Raw genomic sequence first — 18,922 nt, forward strand, 5'->3', positions numbered from 1 at the left:
AGAGAGAGAGAGAGAGAGAGAGAGAGAGAGAGAGAGAGAAGAGAGAGAGAGATAGAGAGAGAGAGAGAGAGAGAGAAGAGAGAGAGAGAGAGAGAGAGAGAGAGAGAGGAGAGAGAGAGAGAGAGAGAAGAGAGAGAGAGAGAGAGAGAGAGAGAGAGAGAGAGAGAGAGAGAGAGAGAGAGAGGAGAGAGAGAGAGAGAGAGAGAGAGAGAGAGAGAGCGAGAGAGAGAGAGAGAGAGAGAGGAGAGAGAGAGAGAGAGATAGGAGAGAGAGAGAGAGAGAGAGAGAGAGAGAGAGAGAGAGAGAGAGAGAGGAGAGAGAGAGAGAGGAGAGAGAGAGAGAGAGAGAGAGAGAGAGGAGAGAGAGAGAGAGAGAGAGAGAGAGAGAGAGAGAGAGAGAGAGAGGAGAGAGAGAGAGAGAGAGAGAGAGAGAGAGAGAGAGAGAGAAGAGAGAAGAGAGAGAGAGAGATAGAGAGAGAGAGAGAGGAGAGAGAGAGAGAGAGAGAGAGAGAGAGAGAGAGAAGAGAGAGAGAGAGAGAGATAGAGAGAGAGAGAGAGAGAGAGAGAGAGAGAGAGGAGAGAGAGAGAGAGAGAGAGAGAGAGAGAGAAGGAGAGAGAGAGAGAGAGAGAGAGAGGAGAGAGAGAGAGAGAGATGAGAGAGAGGAGAGAGATGAGAGAGAGAGAGAGAGAGAGAGAGAGAGAGAGAGGGGGGGAGCTGGAGCTGGAGCTGAAGGCATTTGTTTTTTTCAAAAACTTTGCAACTTTTGTTGCAATCTCGTCACCCGAAGACGCCAAGACAAATTGAGAAACAGCTTGGGGCGGATCTCGAAGAAACGACTTCGATCCCTTGAAAGCATCATTCTGCTATGCGTCTTGGGCTTTGAGTCTCGGCTAGCTAGAGCTTGCTTTAGTTTTAGTTATTCGCCCTCTGATCAGCAGCATCTACTGATATTTTTCGATAATAGAACCCTGCTGAGATTGCGCATGTTTATCAATATAGTACCGTACACTCTTGACGGCAGTCTCAATCTCGAAAAAGCTCACGATATTTTGGCAGGCATGCCCTCTTCAGTTGAGTTTTGAACTTTGTACTTTACGGTGAATCATGAAATGTAATTCAGAGCTCAAGCAGGATCAGGAGCGTGGGACGTTTCTGGGGACGCTTCGTGCTAAATAAAGCGTTTGGTACCGACGCATTATAACAGGTTGAACCACCATTAGCCATGACCAACACTCAAATATTTAACCTCGCCATCACTTTCGCACATCGCCAAAAACAAGACATTCAATGACAGGAATAGAACGGACTGATGGTAATACAAGGACAACATGAATCATGACAGATGAACATACAACCATATCGAGCAAGTGTTCCTGGCAACCCTAATAAGGCCTAGGTGCTGCCGTTTTTGTTTATGGAATGTTCAGATCATGAAGCAAATCATTTCCTTAGCTTGTCTTTTTGCGTGCCCACGACACTACTACAATATTTTCTCCATACTGACATGTCAGGAAGAAGGCACATCAAATCAGCGATGGATCCGAAAATGAACCCCAACCGGGTTGACGATGTCCTTGCCGAATGCTGCGCGCTGATGGTAAAAACTTCCACGGACCGGGCGAATACACCCTGCTTTTGCAAAGCTCACATGAGGATGGCATATCTGCCGAATATAAGTAAATTTTGCGGTGTATCTGTTGTAGTTCTTCGAGTTTGAGACCTGCAGTGCAAGAGTGTACGGCACGACATCCACAGAGAGGCAGATCTTAGCATGCCGTGTTGTACATGCTCATTGGTGCCAGACCCATGCCGTTGTGACGCTCACTGATAGCGCTCAGGTGATGGGTTATGGCCAGCTACAAACAATTTACACATGTATTCTGGTGGCATGCGAGACTTATGACGGTATATAAAACGAGAGAATGCTTGACGAGAGACATTTGTACACTAACAATAGCACGCACGAACATGCAGGTAACTATAACATGGCAGTTCGCCTCGGAAGGCAAAAGCAGAGTGAGGCAAAACTTACACGGACAACGTGATGACCACAACAAAGCACTTGATTCAGACAGAGTTGCCTACGAATCATGTCGAGGGAGTCTAGTGATTAACAAATTCACTAAGGATTTATTCACTTCCTAACTGTGGATCTGGCCACACGCACACAAACCAAAACACACACACCCATCAGACTATTGAACTGACATATATAAGAAACACACTGCTGGTGTTCTTTTTTCACAAAACACTTTAAATTCTTGTCCCTGACGAAAATTATGGTAACTCTATGTTGCTGAGCCTTCTTTACCATTCACGCTAGCAGCGATTCTTGCCGACTCAAGGAAGCCCATCTACGCGCGAAGTGCTGTAGCACATATTTGGCAACAGTGACTGGACAAGGTCCAGAGCAGTGGTCTAGCGCTTCCTACGCGAATGCCGCTGGACCATGCGCACAACTGTCTGCTTTTGATTTAAGGTCTCTCCAGCATTCCCCAGCACGCGCCGCCGCTCTCGGCCACTGAGGGGCGTCGCCCTGGGATGCCGTTCCATTATGAGCCGGCAGGAGTACTGCTCGCGCGTCGTGTGGAGACCCCCACCCCTAGCTCAGACCGGCGAATGAGACGGGCCGCTCGTCGGACTCCTACAGCGGCGGCAGGCTCAGTCGCAGGTCCAGCTGGCCTATGCCTTCGGAGAAGCCGTTGCCGTTACTGCTCGTTACGCCGGGGACCTGCACGCCACCCTGCTCCAGCGGGGCACCAGCCGCCTCATCGGGCGCAGAGCTGCTCTGGCCGCCGTTGCTGCCGCCCCTCTGGAGCAAATCGAGTGGCACGCCGCCGATGACGCCGATCTCGATGACGCCGTCGTCGAGAGGCGGGATGTTCACGCCCGGCGTCGACAACAGCGGCACGCCCTCGTTGAAGTTCACGTTCTTGAAGAACTGCGAGTTGCTGGACTCGTACAGTTGGCGGGCAGTGGCGCAGCTCATCCGGCCAAACGACCTCACACAGGTCAGCAGCTGCTGGTCAAACTCCAGGCCTTCATTGCAGAAAAAACTGCCGGAGGGTGGCGTCAGGTCAGGTCTCGTCAGACTAACGCTGGTTGCGGTAGGTCAGGTCGCGCGATATTAGCAGGGATGAATAGGATCACCGGTCGAGAGGCATGGCGCCGCAAAGAGAGCTGCTCCGATGTGCATTGTTTTGCCACACAGCGTTTAGCAAAGAAATTTCAAGGAGCTCTAAAGCGCGGCATACGCTCAACATCCTAGAGGCCGGTCGCGGCTGCGGTGAACATCTACCGCAGTCCGCGGCATCGGCTGCGGACAACAACCGACGAAAGGACTCAAATTGTTGAAGTGCCTGGGGCAGTGGTGTGCGATATGAAGAAAAGTCGACATGTTTGCGTTGGGATGTGCAGCCATGCATCATGTGTGCTGAGGAATTCGGTCATATGGATCCTGAGAAAAGTGAATTATACATTTTTTGTAGCGTCACGGGTTATAGATGACTCCAAACTACGTCGGATCGTGTGACAATAAGCACTGACTTTGCACTAACCTACAGTGGTGTCATCTCCTGATTTTTTTCTCAGTTCTGTAGCACCATCCACCCAAAAATGGCATCACCTCCGGTACAGTAGAATTTGGCACAACATATCTTTGGAACGCAGTCGATCGCGACTGACAGATGCCATCAATATCGGAGCAGTTCACTGGATGAATTAGTACCGACATTGATAGCAGTGAGGCGATATTGTTGGGGCGACTGGTCAAATGGAGCTGTTCACATTTGTTTATGTGGTGCCAAGTTAGTTGTAAAAACGTAATTGACATGTCTTGTTCTATGACGATACATTCATTCGGGCAGAGGAGAGGGACGCTGTAGAGGCAAAACTTAAAATGTGCATAAGCGCGTGTTTGTGCCTGTGTAATTTCGTCCCTTGTCGATGAACCGTTGCCAGTCGCTCGCCATGCCTGTCCGATAACGGGCGACGAAGGCATGAGCACCACATACCCAGGCCAGCAAATGGCCACGCTACCATGGGGCGCGTCCAGACGTCAGTGGCGCCACCAAGATCGGCCGGGTTCGTACAATCCTAGCAACGAAGCACGATACTCCGGCGAGCCTCGCTCCCTCCGTCCATAAACAGCGGCCCCGGCCGCCGGGCGGTCACGCTGGATATGGTGGTGCGTGCCAGAGCGTGCCTCAGGCTCTCAGCCATCCATCAGGCCCGGGACGACTGAGCCAGGGGGACTTCATGCAGTTGCCTTGACCCGGCTTCTCACAGAAAGAAACGAGGACGATGTGGGAAAGGGTAAGGAGGCGCTGTCAATGCTGTGTCTGCCCCGAAAATGGCTACACATGCAAAAACCAACGTCCGGCCGTCAGCTGTGACAAAATATTATATCCAGAGCACAGTACTGTGGCGTGCGAGAAGTGTTACTACAGTGTACATACGTGCCGTAAACAATGGGGAGTAGATTTTTGGGCTTCTAACAGAAGGGAAACTTTGCTATCTTCCGTGCTACTCAATGGCGTTGCCACATCTTGAATTGCATTTAGCGTTTTTCAGCGGCATGTACCAATTATTCGAAACGAGTGCCGTCGTTTGTAACGTTTGCGATATCACTGCTAAACAATGAGCTTAAAGAACAACATTTTGTTCACAAAAAGCCCACAGATAGTTAAGTCACTTTCATTCATCTTGTTCTCTGACTATTTCAGCAAATTTATGTTAATTAAACAGCTGTGAACCACAAAATCAAATGATTGAGATCATTTATGGCTCGAAGTGCATAACGCTCTTTTCAACCTTGATACCATTCAAGGTTTATTCCATAGCATATTTCTGTGTGATTCCCTAGGTCTCTTGGTCATATATTCGTGAGAGGCACTTACCTGCATTACGTGATGTCATGCAACCCGGAAGAACAGCCATTTTCGAAAGCACTGACCTGTATTGCAAAGTTGATCCCCTGCTCAGAGGGTTGCAGACGTGGAAGATTCTGCAGTCGTTCTCCGGATCAGCGTAGAAGCCATATGGAAGCCCCTCACAGCTAAAACGACAGAGAACAGGACTGTCACAGTACACAATAACGACAGAAAACAGGACTGTCACAGTACACAATGACCACAAATAAACAGAGTGCATGAAATAACAAGGTAGTACAAACATTCATGTCCACAAAGTGTCGAAAGGAGTGTGCGGTACCCCTGATGAAATGTATTGCATGCCTTATTGCGTGCGGAAATAAATGGTGACGAATACAAATTCTAGTTTCAAAACTTCAAAGCAACGCATTAAGGACATGTCACACCGCTCCACATACGTTACGCAACAAATTGTGCGCGCCTGCGCTGCGCATACCGGTGTTTTCAGTGATTTCCTTGGCCTTGTTGCCTCCCTTGGAGAAATTCTGAGTACGCTCTTGAATCCAAGTACCATTAAGACACACTTAATGGCGTTGAATGAGAGACATGATAACAGACGTGATGGCATATCCCATGCAAAAAATAACAACACAGAGGCGAATGGAGCCCGACACCTGTGGGAATTCCACATGAATGGGGCTCGTCAATGGGTAGGAGTATCGGCCATATGCTCTGTTCATGAGCTTGGCAGACAATGGCCATCTGATGTTTTGAAGCGTCTGCACCGATTTTCAAACAGGATTGCTTGAAATTAACTGGCGATGGACCCAGCCTGAGCTGGCAACTCCCAGCATACATTCAATGAATCTTCATAACTTACACTTTCAATCAATGACATCATTGTGCAGCCGTTGCCCATTACGCGTGGGGTAAAAAGAAAGTAAGGCAATATCGAAAGAGTGATGTCTTCGGATGGCTCCTTTTTTGGCACTTTAATGCAAACTTGTTGAAAACTTCAGCGATAAGAGAGGAGAGAGAGGAGAGAGATAGAGATAGAGAGAGAGAGAGAGAAGAGAGAGAGAGAGAGAGAGAGAGAGAGAGAGAGAGAGAGAGAGAGAGAGAGAGAGAGAGAGAGAGAGAGAGATAGAGAGAGAGAGAGAGAGATAGAGAGCGAGAGAGAGATAGAAGAGAGAGAAGAGAGAGAGAGAGGGAGAAGAGAGGAGAGAGAGAGAGAGAGAGAGAGAAGAGAGGAGAGAGAGAAGAGAGAGAGAGAGAGAAGAGAGAGAGAGAAGGAGAGAGAGAGAGAGAGTAGGAGGAGATAGAGAGAGAAGAGAGAGAGAGAAGAGTAGAGGAGAGAGAGAGAGAGAGAAGAGAGAGAGAGAGAGCGAAGAGAGGAGAGAGAGAGAGAGAGAGAGAGAGAGGAGAGAGATAGAGAGATATATTAGATATATATATATATATATATATATATATATATATATATATATAATATGTGTGTGTGCGTATATCCCTCCCTCTCCCTCCCCCTCTCTCTCTCTCCATAATCGTACAATCGCTCGAATCGCGCAACACGGAGCGTGCGTTGTTCTGCAGCACGAACTCAGCACGTCCTGCGATTAGTGGCATGTATGCTGCGGACACTGAAGACGCTGCTTGCAGAGCTGCAAGACAGATCACGCCGTATGTGAGATCCGCCTTGCGCGGCAGCGCACTAAAAAGGCGTGGGCCAGTTTTGTAACTTCTGAACACTTGAAATTGTGCCTGGAAGCTGCAACCGAACTGACCACAACTAACGGACACATGTGCTGCACAATGGATGGCGCGGACCCATTCGTAAGCTAAAAAACTGAGAAAGGCACCGATTATTGTGTCTTAAAAATGCCTTTAATGCAACCCAGTAGGTTTATGAATGGGTGCCGAATACGCATTTTTGAGGTGATTAATGTGCTGAGACAATACTGAGAGTGGGAAAAGTTTATCAGCGGAAAATCTGGTGGTGCGCAAATGTTGGTAGATTTCGGCGAAAAAAGGGCGCATCGTTAGATTGCCGACCCCTAAGTGTGTACCGTTAGTAATAAGAAATGTCGTGTATGTGCTAGAAAGGGCGGAACATGCTGAGAATAGTTGATATTTCAAGGCAGCCGGAACAATAATTTTGGCGGGATGTGTTTCTATAGCACATGTGTATGATAAGCTGGCATACCCCCACCACGTCCAGCATGCCCCATTCTCCACTCACTTGGACCACTACCACAACAACTTTAGAGGGGGGGGGGGGGGGCATCCACCGCTGTAGAACCGTGATGAGGCACCGCTTACTTCTCCGGTTTGAGCGCCACAGCACGCCCTTTGGGACCATGAGTGAGGCGTGCACCCGCGGCACGCGGCCTGGAGGGGATGCAGCACTGACCTGGTACCTGTGAGGGGCCCGCGACTGACCCTAATCCGGCAGCCCCTGAGCTGTGTATGATTGGCTTCATGGATGCACTGTTAGCCCGAGAAATGCGAGTGGTGCATCAATGAACTGAAAGCTTTCAGGGGTGCACTACTGATCATAGAACGACGAGGGATTCACTACCAAACTGAAAGTGCGAAAATGGAGAAACAGTGCGGGTGCACTCCTGACACGACAGGTATTAAGGCTGCACCACCGACCACAGCGCTATGACGTATGCACCCACTCCGTGGAGAGTTGGGATATGTACCACTGGCCTCGGAGCGGCGCGGGCCCACTGACTGACCTGAAGCTCTCGTCGATCCTGCCCAGTACATTGGTGGCGCCGGATGACAGGCCGAGCGGCTCGGGCGAAGAGGCGACCGCCGGCGCTCGAGGCACGGTCGGGCCCGGCGCGCCGCCGACCGGCGCGTTCAGACGACGGTACCGCCTGAAACGAGCCTGCAGTCAGCTGAGCGACAAACACCGGCTGTGGTGCAGCACCACGGTGCTGTGGTGAGGCGCATGCAGTCAGCTGAGCGGCAAACACCGGCTGTGGTGCAGCGCCGCGGGGCTGTGGTGAGGCGCACCACTGGGCAGAAAATTTAAGCCGTCCGATCGAGGACAGTACACAGGCATTGCGGCGTCAAAAGCCACCGCGTTTCCGACAATGCGGTTTGTGAAATTGGACGCTAGCCCTACATCTTGCACTTTTTCTCTGCTAAACGCACGGAAGGTCTATGCTATAAGGCACTGATTGATATCTGTGTAATCTCGGTCACATCGAAGTTCTGATCTGTGAGAGGCATCAAGTACAAGTTAGGGGCACCATTACATCTTGACTGCAATGATAAGCATATGCTTAAAATGGTAAAAGGATCATTCAGAAGTTAAGTTCATGCCTAAGGATGTCTACAAAGCTGCTAAAAGGGATGCTTATCGACCTTTTAAAGTGTACCGTTATCATCCTGATAAATTCATATTGCAATTGAAGGTCACACAACTTCAGATCGTAGAAGGGCATGGCACAGTGCGTCACGAGCATCATAACTGACACATCTAAACGGCTTCTGAGTGTTATTTATTTTCATTAATTGCGCTAAATAACCCAGCGGTACTGATTTTAAGATCACGTGGTGCAATACAGCAGTTCTTCAGCGATCGCCATGATGCATTAAGTGGTGAGATTGTTATCGTTGGTGCACAGACCCGCAGAAGAAGACATCATACTGGCTGAATTTGGCTTACTGGCTTAACTCCGCTTAGTCTATAATCTCTCATTTTCGATCAGTTCTCGCATCATGCTAGTTCACATTCGCCTTTGCTAGGTTGTACGTACATGACGATAGACGATTGGATAATTTGAAGAACGTGAGCCGCACTTGTAATCAGGCAGTAAAAGAAATACGTGCAGCGGCATTCTCATGCTTCCCAGCGTTCCTGTTTCGCTTATCAACTACGTGCTGACGGCACAAGTTGTCTTGAAATGTGTGCGTCACTTCCTGGGGCTGGTTTCATTAGCGACAGCATGCCAGGTGTTGATGCAACGCTGCATGAACACCGTGTAGCCGGGTGTGTATGTGTACACGGTTCACCCGCTCTTACGCAAGACTAGGCTGCTAGTTTTGTGAGCGTCGCACTGACTGGCGATCACGGGGTTTATCACATGTGGAAAGATCCAATGCAGAAACAAACCATTTACTACCATAGATCATACGGTCATGACTTCCCACGAGTCCATGCAATCTGCCAACAGCAGCAACAACAACAACATCTGCCACGACAGCCGGTGCATAAGCAGGCCATTAAGCGGAATGGAAAACTTAAAATTTATGTGTTCATTACTGGCGTTGTCGAATTCGGAACATATAAGGTTATCTAGCTAAATACAGCAGCGGTCCATAACGCTGCTACTTGTTTCGCCCAAAACTGAGTCCGTTGTTAAACGGGGGCTTGCCAGTGATATGCTGTAGATGACGCGATGTTTTTTATGCTGCAATTTACGCAGAAGCAGTCACTGGGTGGGTTCGACGGAGAGCCGCCCCCCTGTCTGATGACAGATGAGGAGCCTCCCACCCTGTCTAGTGACAGATGGGGAGCCGCCCACAATGCCTGATGACATGATGAGGGGCCGCCTGCCCCGTCTGATGTCATGATTCAAGAGCCGCCCGCCCCGTCTGTTGACGGGATGGGGAGCCGCCCACAGTAGTCTGATGACAGGATGGGGACCCGCCCACCCCGTCTGATGACAAGATGGGAAGTGCCCACCTTGTCTGATGACGGGGTGGGACCCGCCCTTCCCTGTCTGATGACGGGATGGGGAGCCGCCCACCCTGTCTGATGACGGGATGGGGACCCGCCCACCCTGTCTGATGACGGGATGGGGACCCGCCCACCCTGTCTGATGACGGGGTGGGACCCGCCCTCCCTGTCTGATGACGGGGAGGAGAGCCGCTCACCCTGTCTCATGACAGAATGGAGACCACCCACCCTGTCTGTTGACAGGATGGGGACACGCCCACGATGTCTGTTGACAGGATGGGGATACGCCCACGATGTCTGTTGACAGGATGGGAAGTGCCCACCCTGTCTGATGACGGGGTGGGGAGCCACCCACCCTGTCTCATGACAGTGTGTGTCTGATTACAGGGTGAGCGAAGTATATTTTCACCCACACAGACAATTTGGTAGGGTACGCAACGTTTATTATAGGTCTAGAGTACATAATCAGCCACAATGATTTGTTGAAGAGTCCTTGCCGTGACCAAAAAGGCAGCGTAATAATCGGGATTATCCCAGCCATGAAAGGATCGGGTGATTGCGCCGGCAGCAGACCCGATCATTAATAATATAAGGATGTTGAGTGATCAACAGCCATAATGTGCCAGGAGGCTGGAGTCCTGGCCGAGCATAGCGCTCAGTCCAGCTCAGCTCTGTACACGGCGTAGTTAGACGGATGGCTGGATAAGTTCTACGCACTCTGCGATAGGAGACCATTCTTGTAATGGAGGAAACCCGCCCCAATGACTTCAGATCTTTTTTTGTGGAAAACCAAGATGAGGTGACATATTTCGTAATGATATCCCGGTCATGACCGCGAGAAGGCTTGCACTCTGTACTGTTGTCATCCTGAATTGTTGAAATATATGGTAAGGCAAGAAGCCTTCGTTTTGACTGATATGTTCATGATGCAGTGAGGAAGGGTCCTAATCAGACTAATGGGAGGGTGTTTTGACACAGGTTTCTAAAAATGGTTGGTTCGCCTCCACTTAAGTAAGATGACAGTTTGCTTTAAAGATACCAAAGCATAACTTATTTCACCATCGTCGTTGTTGCTCGAAATTATAAACCTGCGCAATAAAGTAACGTGCTTCTTATCAGCTGCAGGGATCATCAAGATCGTAATTTAATGGAGGTTTCCTTTACGATAGAAGTTTGCCATACATCCTGACTCGCCCCCCCAACCCCCCGAAAAATAACCACTGTTGCAACGCCCCAGAAGCAGCAATCATCTTGCTCTCACCGCCATACGCAGACGTATTACGGGACAAAAGGCGACAAACTGCGGCAGAAGAGGCACACAGCCATGGGGCAGCCCGTCCCTTACCTGTACCCTGCAGTAAGGCCCACGGCGGTCCCACGCGTGCCCGGCGGTCACGCGTGGGACCGCCGGGCACGCCGGCGTGTCGAGGGGGTCATCACTGAGTTTGCCATCCAACAGCGCGTGGACCAGATCACCCTCGCCATGGAGTGGACCGAAAGCACCCCCTCATGAGCTGGATCAGATCACTCCTCTCCCCATAAAATGGACCAGATCATCTCCCCGATGAGCGGATCAGACCACCTCCCCAACGACAACTCTCTGAACGAGCAAACGACGCCTCCCAATAAGATTACGAGGTCATCTTCCCCAGCGAGTAGATAAGGTCACCTCCACCAATGAGTGAACCAGATCCCCTCCACCAAATATTGTACCAGATCATCTGCATCGAGTGGGCTAGGTCATCTCCTTCAACATTTGGGCCAACAATACTGGACTAAATCACCTTCAACGAGCGAACCAGATCTCCCACCGAACGGGCCAGGTCGTCTTCTTCAACGAGTGGACCAGATCACCTCCCCTCCACCTGCACCAAACGGCTTTCCCACCTCCACTAAGCGACTGGCCTCATCCGTCAGGCTGGCGGGTCAGCTCATTGACTGCAGGCGGCCGACTCACTGGCCGTACACGCGCGCACGTGCCGGGGAGAAGGGGAGGGGGCGGCCGGACGTCGGCAGCGGCGGCAGAGCAATGCTCGCGGCTGATAAGCCAGAGCGCAGACAGGCCAGCGACAGGCCTCAGCTCGGTCAGACCGGGCGCACTGGCGTCTACTGCGGCTGGGAACGCCCGCAACAGACCGGTTTACCTGAGTAGGCTTGTTGGAGACCCCTGGTGTGAGTAGATTGGGCGAGAGGGAAAGTAAATCAAACAGGATTCTGCATAGGTCAGCCTGGTTTCCGATATCTATGTTGTAGTGCTCAATGATCCAGTGCGCTTCATACGTTCCAACGTACCTTTGAATAACATTTTACAACCACTTGGAAGTCATGCTAGACCTGGATAACTACGATTCATTCAAGACGGTAATATCCCACCAGCGCAGAACGATGCGCCAGTTGACCGAGATCGCCGACCCGCTGCCCTGCACAGATCAGACACCTGTCTGCTGGCCGGCGCTCCGCTCCACACCCTGACCGCCGTGTGTGTGCCCGCCTTCAACGTGTTTACACACGGCCGTCACGTACAGCGTGACCGGGCTCATTTACATGCAGCCAATCACACTCAGCGGACAGGCGACGGCAGCACCCGGACACGCCCCGCGGGGTCGGTCGGCAGCTCGAGCTGTCGGCCGGCGGTCAGGCGGCAGGACTGTCGGCTGACAGCCGCTCTGTCAGAGGGACAGGTCTGCCGGCAGTGACATGTCAGCGGCGTGGGCGTTTGGGGACATGCCAGCAGACGGACACACACATGAGCTCAATGGGCGACCTGGCGGCCAACGCAGACGTGTCGGTGGCGTGCGGAACTCACGCTCGCTCGATCACAACTCATGCACAACACGTGTCGATGTTAACAGGTCAGCTGTGAGATGACCTTCGGCTGGAGCTGCATGTTCAGGACTCAGGACGTGGAAGGCTTGTGTTGCTTGCAAGAACTGGTAGTCTCACACAGTATTATAAGGAGCGAGCATCCAGAAAGCAGATTATGCCATCTTTATGCTGCTAAAGTAGCTTCGGCACGAGTGAACATCGCTTGACACTAGAAATCTCTCTAAATTGAGGCCTCTCTGCATCTGCGTGAGCTGATGAGCTCTTATCCTATTACGCAAGCGACTAGAAAAGCCAATTTGGTTATTAATGCAGGATGGCCAGCTTGGCGTTGCATTCTAATCCGGTCAACGTAATTTCCATTGTTTTTAAACGTTTCCGCCAGACAAGTTGGCTTGCTATGTTTTTAAGTCTGGAGATCGCAGGTGAGCGTTTTCAGCCGACGTAGTCAGCATTATATCTCTGAGCTGATAATGGAAAACAAATGTAGTTCAATGCCTTTCTTGCTTATATCGAATTTTGAATCAACTCCAGAATATCAGGCAGAATACACCTATCTTGGGGCTGGGCACAGTCTGGTAGGTGTCATCCGCCACAAATACTTACATTTTAAGCATGAAACTCTGCCATAACCGTGTGATCTTTTGGACCACACAGTCACAGCCTACAAAGGCGACTGTAGCGCGTACGTTTCGGAATCATTCGATGCGACGATGTGCAGACAGAGAGATCCGGCAAGTTTTGATCCGCGCCAGCGGCTCCTCAGTTTTGATCACCATCCAAGCGGTTCCTCAGCGGGATTCATTACTCATCCTCTGTGATGTCGGCTCCTGGTAACAGCCTGACCCAGTTTCGGAGAAAATGTGCCTAAGTAAACATCCGATCCGATGCCGGGCGCCGGCGCTGCTCCGGCGCTAAGCGTCGGGATGAGCGCTGAGCTCGTCATCGGGACGTCATCGCAGAGCTCGGGGTGCAGGTATGCTCCGCGAGCAGCCGCGCGCGGAACGGCACGACCACGCCGCCACCGATCGGCAAAAAGTCGGCGGTCCCCGGGAGCCGCGCCGGCCGCCGCGCCGCGCCGACAGACACGCCGTGCCGGGAGACGGACGCGGCGCGAGTTTTTGCTGGCGGCCAAACTGGCGCTGACGGCTTTGTGAGCACAGCAGACGTAGCGCCAGCCGAGCGGGGCGAGTGCGGACCGTGTGCAGACCGCCGTGAACAACAGGTGCTAAGCCCCCCTCCAACCAGCCGCAGTCAGCTCTCTGCCGAAAACTGGCGGTGCGGGTTTGAATGCCGATAATGCGATATGGGAGGCGGGACCCGATACCAGGCTGGTCTGTTGTTCAGCTACGCTGGGCGTATCCCACGCGTGCCGGACATGCTGCATTGTATGGCTTGCCCTCAGCGTTAACAGAGTTAATCACTGATACCAGGAGCGTAGACACATTCCCATTAAATGACGTCATAGAAGCTCTAGCATCCTGTTATGCTCATTGTCAATAGCACGAGATTATGCGGGAAATATGAATGGTGGGAAGCAGCCTTGGTGTAATTATCACAACGGAGCCGAATATAAACAGAGCAAAGGGGGCATACCATCCATCGTTCTGGTACTTGGGCTTCGATGCAAAACCCTCTGGTATTTATGTTTGGGCTCAGGAATTTATTACCTTTCCAGCCCCTCTTCCACGCATATCAGTCACCATGGCGACCAAGTTTTTGCCCCACTGTTTATATGCTGTGTGACTGTTTTCTACCGGTAACTGGTATCCTGCTGGTTGAATCAAATGAAATGGCGGCTTTGAGAAATTTGTGAAACAACACACCGCAAAACGTACCTTAATCTTTTAAGGGTACCGCAACAGTTTTTTTTCTCAAGATAAGCTCGCAACGCTGTTGTGCCGCTTACGTGCGCAGTTTTCTCAGAAAGATTTCGATGTTCGCCATTAACACGCGCCCGGATGGGGGTTAAATTAACCCTACGGAAGGTTTTTCCAGAATGGTTTCCGAACGGCGTGGTGTAGCCGCGCCTAACTTTTCGAAGCTGCAGACAATTGAATAGCGGATCGTTCGACATAAAAATGTAGATGTATCTTGTAAGGTCGCTGACCTATGGCAGGTCAAAATCAGGCCATGGTTTCAGCCAAGGCAATTTCTATAGAATCGTTCAATCTGATACAACAACGGGGTGTTTAACGAAACCATGCATCTCTGATATGCTTTCTTAGGCACCACAAATATTGATTGAGCAAATGACGTTGACCTAAGGTCAGGTATGAAGGTCAGACCAGCTTCAAACCCAACCTGATTTATTTCTCTAGGGCTTGCTGCATGGGATAGTTTCTGGTGCTCATTTCGAATTTATTGACAGCAGGAACCGCATCATACATCTTCCATTGACTTGTTAGAGGTCATTGACCAAAGATGACCCGGGTCGACATTTCGTTTTAGGAACATACTACCTAGCGTATTCTTTGTCGCTTATTCAAATACAACTCAGAGCAGTCTTGTATGATTTTGGTCACCATGACCTTTAAAAGGTCAAACCTGGTCACTGACCTCCAATGGGCTTGTGATCTTTTGCTTAGAAACAGTCGCCTAGGTTCTGGGGACACTTTGAAGACCAACCTGAAATTTTAACTTGTTTGACCTTATTTGACCTGAAAGTCATAACCCAGGAAGCTCAAATTTGGACCTAAGTGAGTTCACATACAGGCCAAGGCACCCCGTAAATTTGGTGTCTCTAGCTTTCTTAGTTCCCGTGATCTCAGCGGGGCTCAAATTGACCCGCACCCGAGCGAAAGATATCTAGCCGGCCACCCGGGCGCGTGTTAATGAGCAGCTGAACAAGGAACTTTACATGCCCTTATATTTATATCCTTCTTTGTCTGATACTTTCGAAAAAGCTTCCTCCACCTCAGATTTCGACGTGCCAGGCAGGCCAGGCCACTTCTTTGAACAAATTGCTTGTCACATTCGCACTCACCATGCTGTCTCGACTTGCGTCGGCTGAAACGACGGTGTGATGTGTTTGGTACAATCGGGCGCAACTCCGAAAGAACGTGTTTTCTTCGGAATTAAGTAGTTCAAACAAATCAGTTGAGTTGCAAGCTCACAGAGCGGTTCGACTCGGCTTAATGAGCTATCGTGTTTTGCCCTTCAGGTGATCGCTGTGCCCGGACTTAAAGATCATAGCAAATTTCACTGAATGAAGAAATGGTGTAAGTCTATTCGTGCTCGCATCTCACAAATGCAGGATTTTGCTCAAAACGAAGGGTACAAGGTTGCAGTATTTTTCAGTCTGAGCCTACTTGTGTTGCAATGGTATAACGGATAGCGTTAAACGGCCGTTAAGAACAGCTGATGTTGTCTACTAGTGCTACAGTCCCTGCGAAACAAGCTGAAACTGATAAAATGTCATTCCATTTTCATATATGTTCTCATTGCACACTCATCTGTATCATCTAACCCGTAAAACCGTAGCTTTTGTAGCCGTAACTGGTGTCTTACCGAGATAAACGGTATGACATCAAACCAATTGGGTGCACAGAATACGCGACTTACTCTTAAACTGACGAAGTCACAGTCATGTAGTAGAAGTCAAGCAAAATAATTATCAAGCCAGGGGATTTTATCGGCACTGGCGTAGCTATAGTAGTGCTCTAACGTATATGCGAGTCAACTAAATGCATCAGGTTAAATGTGTCAGAAATGAAATAAATGAAAACTACGAGTTTCCTATTTCAGGAAACAAACTTGTGGAATCCTTTTAAGTGGGTTAGAAAGATTAAAAGAAATACAAGAAGACTGCATTGCGGAATGAAATATGCGGAGAACAGCGAACAGAGAGTCACGGCGAACATATAGGCACGTAGGGGATGATTACCTGAACAACCTTGCCAGTTTATGATACGAGTGCTGTGCCACAGTGAAATGATATAAATTGTTTCGAATGGCTGCTTTGCACAGCTTGTCGTGCCATTACATACGAAGAAGTCCCAAAGAACATACTGGAATTTTTGACCTTCATTTTTAAGCCAATGTATTCTTGACATAGAAGGCTCACCTGATGAACTGCTGCAGCGTCTCGCCCGGGGCCAGCTCGCCGATGACGAAGAAGTTCTCGTCCACCACCGTGTTGCCGAGCAGCTGAAAGTTCTCCTGGGTCGCCGCCAGTCCAGCCAGCGCCACTGCACGACGAGTCGGTGAATGTCAGCCGAGCACGCCGACGCCAAACAATCCGTGACCTGGCGTATGCCATGCCTTGCGATACACACACCCACACACCCACCACCCACACACCCACACCCACACACCCACACCCACCCACACACCCACCACCCCACACCCACACCCACACCCACACCCACACCCACACCCACACCCACACCCACACACCCACACCCACACCCACACCCACACCACCCACATATATATATATATATATATATATATATATATATATATATATGCATATATTTGCTGGTGGATTTGGGAAATTTTTTCTAACGCATGTTTGATTAAAAGCGAAAGCTGATTCCGCATTGACAAGCTTTTTGATGCATTGTTTGAGGTTCCGGCTTTTGACTTTGCAGTATCGCCAAAATAAAATGAAAAAATTGTTCGTGCAAAATCAACCATATATTTGTCGATATGTACATTATAACGTCTCGACACCTTATCTAATTGTCCGAGAAGTATAAATGGCACACAGAACAAGTTTTAGCTTTCAAAGATAAAAGGTGTGCATCGCTATCATAAGGCATCTTGAGTATGGAGAAGACCACAATTTATATCGTTACTTGTATACTTAAAAATGAGTGCATCTGTAATGAAAACTAAAGAAAACATTCTCACAACCACGTCTACAGTACCTACGTTGCAGGTAATGCATTCGTCTATCAGGCCCCCGGGAAGGGACTTCCAGAATACAGGCTTTTAGTAATTGTTCAATAATGCGCGTTTCGAGAGACGAGAACCAACCATTACGAGCCTGACAAACTTAGATGCACCAATGTGGTGTATCCATTAAAATATAATCTCGAAGGCTGCAAACTTCGCGTCTTACACTCCATTGGCGTAACCACGACATTCACACGACGCGTGACAATACACTTACGCGACGGGGCACCTCTGGAGCCAATGTGACACGAACATAACAGGACATTGCCGCGGCAACAACTGACGGACATCACCGACATTCTTCAAACGTGCAATAACAGAAGATCCCTTCAAATTTGGAATTTCTTGCACAGCCCTTGAGTTAGTAGGTGGTGAGCGTTAGGTACTGTTGATGTGACTGTGGGGATGTGTCTGTAGTGCTTTCATTAAAGGTGCTTTTTATATGCATCATCATCATTTACATGCATCATCATTTATATGCATCATATGTATGCACCAATGTCCAATTTATTACGTAACCTGAAAACGCTTTCTTATGATTGTTATAAACAAGCAATTTTTAGTGATACCGAGTGAAAGACCGTCCCATGTACATTACATATTGCACATGACGCTTTTATTTCATCTCCACAGGTTGCCTTGAGCACAAGCAGGACATTTCATATTTCGTCTTGTGAATGTTATAATTAAACGGCGTTATTTATGCAGAACAGTGCCACATCTCTCCGGGCTGCTTCAGAAGTACTGTTTTTAAAAACAATATGAATTCGCGCAATATTAACACCTATCATGCGAACCAGCAAACTGCCACGTATATAGAAACGCTTCAAAAATCCGGATCATTCCTAAGCTCACGTCGATTATCGGGCCAGCCGACTTTAAATTCGGGTATGGATGTGTTTCATGCTGCTTGAAAGGAGCATTAAACGCACACACCTTGGTCTTTACTTATGTTAGACCTGTATTTAAAAACACGCTGAAAAGATTATCAGTTCGCACTAGGAAAGGCAACAATTATTTTAGGCAGCACTCTCCGCTGCCGTACATCTTCGTAAGCTATCTGGGATTTCACGCGTCCCGCTGCCAGATGCCTGTCACGTCGGCCGACAGCGAAATGGATTCCTGTGTCGGCACGGACCCACCTGCGAGGCAGATCCTGAGTATGGTCTTCATGGCGATGTGCTGTAGCTGACCTGTCCCGCTGAGCAGCCGCACACCACTGCGGCTCACTGACCTTTGCACTGCAGGGTCAGCGGTGGTCCCCGTTCACTTTATAGCGGCGGTGACGGCGGCTGGCCGGTCCGCCCGACGGCCGCCGAGACGCGCCGAGGTCACCAGACCGGCTCGTCCGCTCTTGCACTTGGTCACAGGTCGGGTCACGACATGTCTCCACTCACTCCTTGCAAGCAGGGCTCGTGATCTCGTTGGTGGGTGTTGCTGGATTCACGGCTTAGCTGACTTGCAGCGGTATGACCGAAATGATCGAGATGTGGCATCATGGTAGCCGTGCTTTAAAGCTTGGAGAACTGAAAAATGTGCAAAAGACTGTTTGATTAAATCTTTGCTGTTTTATGAAGTAACTTAACCAGTGCTTTGACTTCAATAAGTAACTACACAGACAGCTTGAAGA

The 18,922-nt window shown here is 49.7% G+C and overlaps 1 protein-coding gene across 1 annotated transcript; it reads right to left on the reverse strand.

Moving 5' to 3' along the window:
• Nucleotides 1-1,879: 1,879 nt before the first annotated feature.
• On the reverse strand, nt 1,880-18,522 carry LOC119112868 (uncharacterized). Its single transcript, XM_037237155.1, has 5 exons — nt 18,435-18,522; nt 16,457-16,580; nt 7,613-7,756; nt 4,955-5,056; nt 1,880-3,056 (listed from the first exon to the last, which is right to left on the reverse strand). The coding sequence occupies exons 1-5, from the start codon at nt 18,463-18,465 to the stop codon at nt 2,645-2,647; spliced, it is 813 nt and encodes a 270-aa protein (XP_037093050.1). The 5' UTR covers nt 18,466-18,522; the 3' UTR covers nt 1,880-2,644.
• Between the last annotated feature and the right edge of the window lie 400 nt (nt 18,523-18,922).

Source organism: Pollicipes pollicipes, unplaced genomic scaffold (genome assembly GCF_011947565.3).
Source record: "Pollicipes pollicipes isolate AB1234 unplaced genomic scaffold, Ppol_2.1 Scaffold_7261;HRSCAF=8764_pilon_pilon_pilon, whole genome shotgun sequence".
NCBI lineage: Eukaryota > Metazoa > Arthropoda > Thecostraca > Pollicipedomorpha > Pollicipedidae > Pollicipes > Pollicipes pollicipes.

Bases quoted from the DNA above. Each gene is read 5' to 3' on its own strand.
- LOC119112868 (XM_037237155.1), bottom strand. From the start codon at position 18,465: ATGAAGACCATACTCAGGATCTGCCTCGCAG. The intron at 5,057-7,612 runs GTCAGTCAGTGG...CTGTCGTTTTAG, and splicing joins AGGATCGACGAGAGCTTCAG to CTGTGAGGGGCTTCCATATG. The intron at 3,057-4,954 runs GTCAGTGCTTTC...ACCCTCCGGCAG, and splicing joins GGATCAACTTTGCAATACAG to TTTTTTCTGCAATGAAGGCC.